Genomic DNA, 6,603 nt, shown 5'->3' on the forward strand with positions numbered 1-6,603 from the left:
CTCCATCCTCCCCTGTCTCTGAGTCTCCATCCTTCCCTGTCTGAGCCTCCATCCTCCCCTCTCTGAGTCTCTGCCCTGCTGTCCTCCCTTGTCTGTGTTTCTCTGTCCCTAGCCTCTGTTGTTCTCATGGTCTTTGAGCCTTTCGCCTGTGACTATTTCTCTCTGTCTATCCCTCAGCCTGACCCTCTGGGCCTCTCCTGCCCCTCCCTCTGTACCCTCCCCAGGACACTGATGAAGGTGGATGGTCTCCTCACTGATTTCGGCGTCAGAGAGGCCCTGAAAGGCGGCCGTGAAGGCCTCCTCACACTTTTTAAGCTTGGGGCTCTGCATCCCCACAAACATCTGGCAGAGGCGGAAGCGCTCGGAGTAGGTTGTGAAGCAGAGGAGACAGGCCCAGGCGGGCACCCTGAAGACAGCCAGAGCCAGCAGGGCAGACAGGACCGCACTGGCCAGGGCCAGGAAGGCCATCCTGTGGGTCTCAAGGCCAGGGGAGAAGCTAGTAACCTTTATGAGGTCGCCACAGGGCGGGGGAAGGGCCAGTGGTCTGGGGTCAGAGGTCAGTTTTCAGTTAGTGGCCAAATGTCATGCTCTGGAGGAAGGGTATGAGGAGTCAGGGCTCCCGGGTCAGGCCAGCAATTCCCCAGGTGTGTGGTTGGGCCAGACGCCAGGCTCCCAAGAACCTCACCTGTGACCCTGGATGTCCTCACAGGTTAAAGGGTCTCAGGGACCCAGAGGCTGGCAACATGGTATGTGGTGGCCCCAGGCCCTGGGGTGGGGGTCAGAGATGGAGATGGGCACAGAGACATTCTGAAAGCCAGAAGACAGAAAGACCAAAAAGGACAGAAACAGATGCAGAAAGATGTCGGGAGGGGCAGAGACCTAAAAAGCCAGAACGAGAGAGAAAGGCAGAGAATCCACTGCGAAAGAGACGCAGAAGCCACAGAGACACAGCAGAGATGGAGAGACAGACAGAAGTAAAACAGAGTTCAGGGTAGGGAGGGGTGCAGGGACAAGGACAGAAAAGACAGCCCGGCTCCTCCTCCCAGGGTCCCTGGGACAGCCCAGTGGGGCTCAGGGTCCCTGAGTGGGGCTGTGGGTCCCCGCCGGGCCCCGTCCCGTGCAGGGCGCAGCCTGGGGAAAGCTAGGAGGTCGTATAGTGATCTCCTTGGGTGTCCTCCTCAACTATACAACCTCCTACCTCAGCCCGGGGGGCGCGGCAGGCGGACAGACAGGGACCAGGAGGATGGGGAGTGGGGGGGGGAGGGCCGGGGAGGCCCCAGCCGCGATGGTGAGCCCCCGACACGGACCCACAGACACGAGCTTGTGTGCGGCGAAGGCCCCGCAAGGTCGGTTCTACGGGTGGGTGCCAGGACCCAGGAGTCCGGGCCCCCGGCCCCTCCTCCCCAAGGAGCCCAGGAGTCCAGGCCCTCAGCCCCTTCCTCATCAGGGACCCTGGAGTCAAGGCCCTCATCCCCCTCCTCCCTAAAGAACCCAGAAGTCCAGGTCCCCAGCCCCTTCCTCACAAGAGGCTCAGAAATCTGGCCCCCTGGCCCTTTTCTCCCCAAGTGTTCCTGGAATCCAAGCCCTCAGCCCCTTCCTCCCTCAGACTCTTGGGTCCAGATCCACAGCCCCCTTCTCCCCAGAGACGCAGGAGTCCCAGCCCCCAGATCCTCCTCCACTGGCCCGGCAGGCCTCCTGGGGAAGGCATGGCCTGACAGAGCACCTGGCCTCCGGGGTGCTGGCTCAGAGGGAACCTCAGCTGTCTTGGAATTTGGCCCTTTGGGCACACCTGCCCTACCTACCCTCCGGTCAGTCTGCAGACTCCATGCCCAGGGGCTAGCAAACACCCAAGCCTCCCTGGGTACTTGCTTCCTCTCTCCTCCCTTCTTTGGGTCAGTTCTAAGGATGACAGTCACAGTCCCCCAGCGCTGACACCATACCAGGCCCAGAGCACGTCTTCTGTCTGACACCTCCCAGTCCAGAGATCGGGCTGCCCTCAGCATCCCCATTTAGCAGGTGAGGCAGGGGAGGGCGCTGAGCCTCAGCCAGGGGAAGAGACTCCCAAAGTCAGCCTCCCAGCAGCGGTGGGCAGTGGACGCAGCACCCAGCCTCCCCACCTTGGGCTCGGAGCCCCTCCAGCTGAGGTCTCTCCCCTGCCCAGCTCCTCCTCCTGGGCCGTCTGGTTCTGGCTACCCCTGCTCCAGCCGCACCTTCCTGCTCCTTTCTCACAGTCTGTGTCTCTCCGGCCCTACCTTTTTCTTTCTCTCCCTCTTTCTTTCCACCTTCTCTGGTTCCCAGCCTCCTCCTCCTGCATCAGGCATCCCTCCCTGGCTCTGTGCTCCTTCTCTCTCTCCCCATCGCCTCTCTCCTCTCCCGCTCCGTTTTCCTCCCTTTCCCCCCTCTTTCTCCTTCTCTTCCTCTTCCTCCTGTCTTTCATCCTCCCCTTCTCCCCTTCCCCCTCTTTGTCTCTCTCGTTCTCTGGGGCCCTGTCTCAGTCTCCCTCTCCTTCTCACCCTTCTCCACCCCCTTTTTTCGGACGTCTCTCCTTACTTCCTCTCCCCCCCTTCCCTCTCTCCATCTCTCACCTCTGTCCCCCGCTCTCCCTCCGTCTCTGTCTCTCTCCCTTTCCCTCCTTCTCCCTCTCCTGTCCTCCCTCCTAGGTCTCTCTCTTTCCTCCCCTCCCCCTTCTCCCTTCGGGTCTCCCTCCCTTCTCTCTCTCTCTTTCTCCTTCCCTCTCTCCCTCCCCCTCGCAGCTCGAGCCAGGTCTGGAGCTGGGGGTGGGGTGGGGGTGGTTTGAGAAGGGGCCCAGGGCTGGGGTAGCGACCTGCTGAGGAGGGGGAGAAGAGGCGGGAAAGGGGCGGAGAAGGAAAGGGGGAGGCGGGGGCCGGAGACGGGTCTACGGTCCCAGCTCTCTACCCCCTTCCCTCCTTCCCAACCTCCCAGACCCTCAGGCGGGGGCGAGAGTCAGGCCAAGGTGGGGAGGAAGGGGAAGGGAGGAGGCTGCCCCCCCCACCAACCTGGCCCAGAGCCCAGGCCCGGGTTCCCAGCATGCCCCGGGGCTGCCTGGGGCCTGAGGAGGGGGGTGAGGGGAGAAGGGAAGCCGAGAATCTCCAAGATTCCCGGGACCTCAGCATCTCCCCCGCCCGCCAGTCAGTGTCTCCTTGGGGAAACTGAGGCCGACAGAGAGGGGTCAGGACTTGTTCAAGGTCACTGGACAAGGCGTTGGTGGAAACGCGAACTCCCTGGGCCCAGAGGCCGGCTTTGGGGAAGGGGTAGGCTCTGGACTTCCCCCAGGCCTAGGTCCCCCTCCCCCTCTCTGCGGACCCTGGGGAGCCCCCAAGGGTCAGAGAGCAGACCCAAACAGTCTGGCACCATGGCAACCAGCTGGCCCCGCCCCCTTAACCCCTGGAGGGCTGGACTCCAGCTGGGGCTAAAGGGGAGGTGGGGACTCCTGGGTTCCGGAGAGGAGGGGCCTGGGGGACCCCAGAACTGCAGGCTTCAAAGGGGGAAAGATGCCGGAACCTGGACGCTTGGGTTCCCAAGGAGCAGAGGGTTGGGGGCCGCGCTCCTTGGGAGGAGGGGCTGAGGTTCTCAACTCGGGTTTTAAAGGGGTTAGGGGCTGGAGTGTGGATTCCCTGGTCTGAGAGAACAGACTGGGGGCTCAGACTCCTGGATCCTGTAAAAAGGGGGCTGGGGGCTCGGATTTTGGAATGGGTGGGGGACTGGGTGGGGGACTGGGTGGTGGACTCCCAGGTCTGAGGGAGGAGGGGTCTGGGACTTGGAATCCCGGGTCCCCGAGGGAGCATGGATGCTGGGCCTCTCCTCCTCCAGACATCCCCTGCCCCCGCCGCTGACCCTGGCCTGTCTGGCAGCCCAGACAACCTGCCCCTCCTCCTCGGCCCCCTCCCATTGGCACGGCTCACCCTTGACCCCTCAAAGCCCCGCAGCCCCATCCCTGCCCTTCCCCCTCCCCTCCAGCCAGACGTTAACCCCTCCACTGCCGCAGGCACTCCAAAGCCAGACAAATCTTCCTCCACCTCCCCAAGGGCTCGGGCATCGCGCCCCTAGTCTCCTCCAGCCACGATCCTACCCGCCCCAGCCCCCATCTCGGTCCTCCCTCCTGAATCCAGGAGGTGTCCCCAGCCTTCTCCAGCTTGTGGACCCCGGAATCCAAGTCCCAGCCCCCTCCTTCATGGATTCAGGAATCTGGGCGCCCAGCCACCTCCCCACCCCCAACTCCCCCTCCAAGAACCCAGAAATCCAGGCCCCTGGGTGTTCCTCCCTCAGGGACCTGGGAGTCCAGGCCCCAGTCCGCCACCTCCCTTTCCGCAGACTCACGGCTCCCGCGGCTCCCGCGTCGCAGGAACGGGGTCTCCTCCGCCGCCCCGGGCCCGCAGGCCGGGCCCCACCGCCGCCGAGCGCTCTCCATCCTCTCCCCGCCTCCGCCGCCCCGCGGCCGCTCCCCTTCCTCCCGCCGTCCCCGCCATCCCCCTTCCCTTCTCCCCGACTCCTTCTGGCCGGCGACTCCTCCCCGGCTCTGAGGTCCGGGGCTACCCCTCCCCGGACCCCGCCAGCGGCACGGCCGTCGGACCAGCCCCCTCCCCAGGGGGCCCCCGCCCCGGCCCCTCCCCACCGCCCTGCCCAGTCCGGCCTGGCTTCCCACCCGCCCTGCCCCGAGCTGGCTCCGGTCCAGGGGAAAAAATTCCATCCAGCCCCGGGGAGGAGGAGCGGGGCGGGGGAGGGAGCGGGAGGGGGAGGCCGGGCCAGGGGAGCCTGACGCAGAGGAGGGAAGGGACAAAAGAGGCCGGGAGGCGGCGGCGGCCGGCGCTCCCGCCTCGCCCGCCCTCCTCCCTCGGCCGGTCTCGCTCCTCCCGGCTTTCCCTAGGTCCCCTCCGCCTCTCCGCCCTGTCCTGTCCCTCGCTGGCCTCCCTCCCTCTTCTCTCCTGCGCCTCCTCCTCCACGCTCCCTGCGTGCTCTCTCGCTCCCTCTCTCCCTCTCTCCCTCCCTCCCTCTCTCTCTCTTTCTCTCTCTTCCTCCCTCCTTCCCTCCTCCTCTCTGCTCCTGTCATTCTTGGTTGCTTTGGCTGCCCCTCTCTGTCTCTTTCCGTCTGTCCTCCCTTCTGTCTCTGCACGTCTGTCCTTCCTTTCGCCCTCTCCATCCTGTTCTCTGCCTGTGGTGCTTCTGTGTCTCCCATTTATTCTGCCCTTTTCTCTTTCTGTTTCTCTCCCTCCCTGCCTATCTCTGTGTCTCTGTCCTTCCTGTCTCTGGCTTTCTCCTCCCCTCTCTCCCCCAACCAGTCAGGGTCTGCCCTTCTCTTTCTCCCCCTTCCTGCCCTCCCAGCGCGCCCCCCCACACCGGCTTTGGTCTCCCCACCCCCCACCCCCACCCACTGGGGACTCAAAGGTGAATCAGACCCGAATCTGCCCTTGCAGATGGAGCTCACAGTCTGATGGAAGACACAGAGCCAGCTGCAGACAGTCCCAGTCCCGGGTGATCAGGGTATGCAGAGGGAGAGGCCAGAGACTGTGAGAGCCCAGGGCGGGAGGAATCCTGGCAGCAGCAGCCGGCAGAGAGGACCTCCAGAGAAGGCGTGGTTGTGGCATGACCTCCACTGAAGGCCTTCCAGGCAGAGGGTACAGCTGAAGCGAAGGCCCGAAGGCAGGAAACCAAGGAGATGCTGGGAGGACAACAAAGCCCCTTAAGTCTGCCTAGAGCCTCCGAGGCCGGGAGCCAAGGAACACAGGAGATGAGGCTGGGGCCAGCGGGCGGGGTCAGCTTCGCAGGGAGTTGCAGGCCACGCTGGGAACTTAGCCTCCTGAGGGTGACACGGGGCCCTGGAAGGTCGTGATCAAGAGGTGGAGACAGGGTCAAATCTGAAAGTCAGACCTCCCGAGGGATGTGTGTGGACGGCAGGAGGAGAGACTGGTGGAGGCTAGGGAGGAGGCTCTCCTCCCTGCAGTTTGGGGGCTAGGACCTCGGAGAGAAGGAAGGGGTGGGGCAAGAATGTGAGGAGCTGGAGATGGCTGGAGACTGCTGGGTGGTGTGGGGGAGGAGGGGAACAGGTAGGAAAGCTGCAACTCCCTGAGTCTGGCCCAGGAACGGATGGGGCAGAACCTGTTTCCAGTGGGGAACCAGGAGGAAGAAGAGGGTAGAGGAGAGAGCTGCTGTGGATGTCTGAGAACTCAGTGGACCTGGCGAGCCAGGGACACTTAGGGCAAACATTCAGGGTGCGTGGTGCTGGGCTTTCAACAGTGCGTTTCCCTCCCGCCCTATCCTCTAGCCGCCCAGTTCTCTCTGGGGGCAGCGTAGATTTACTAATTTCTTATGTATCTTTCCAGAGGAATTTTGTACATCTCTGCACGTATATACCGGCCTCCTCTTATCTGTCCCCAGATGGGATCACATTATTCTGCACCTTGCTTTTTTTTTTAACACGATACTGAAAGATCCTCCCATATCTAGGGTTATAGAGCCTCCTCTTTCATTTTAATAGCTATATAATATTCCATTGTATTCATCTATTTATTCCTAATGTATTAATTGAGAGATTGGGAGGTTTTTTAATGTCAAGAAACTAATGCTTATGCATATTCAAATTTGCTG

At 62.7% G+C, this 6,603-nt stretch overlaps 1 protein-coding gene across 3 annotated transcripts in view; it reads right to left on the reverse strand.

Annotated features, from left to right (window-relative positions):
• SPACA6 (sperm acrosome associated 6) overlaps positions 1–4,533 on the reverse strand; it is a 16,512-nt gene extending 11,979 nt beyond the window's left edge. The window contains exon 1 of one of the 3 annotated variants that reach the window (XM_032264637.1): positions 4,339–4,533. In XM_032264637.1, the coding sequence (XP_032120528.1) occupies positions 4,339–4,429 (91 nt within the window). In that variant the 5' untranslated portion in view covers positions 4,430–4,533. Of the gene's footprint in view, positions 1–254; positions 469–4,338 lie in introns of those variants that run through there. The other 2 variants (XM_032264636.1, XM_032264638.1) reach the window with 2 other exon arrangements.
• Between the last annotated feature and the right edge of the window lie 2,070 nt (positions 4,534–6,603).

The sequence above is a fragment of the Sapajus apella genome, unplaced genomic scaffold, assembly GCF_009761245.1.
Source record: "Sapajus apella isolate SASKATOON/1434 unplaced genomic scaffold, GSC_monkey_1.0 scaffold144, whole genome shotgun sequence".
NCBI classification, from domain to species: domain Eukaryota; kingdom Metazoa; phylum Chordata; class Mammalia; order Primates; family Cebidae; genus Sapajus; species Sapajus apella.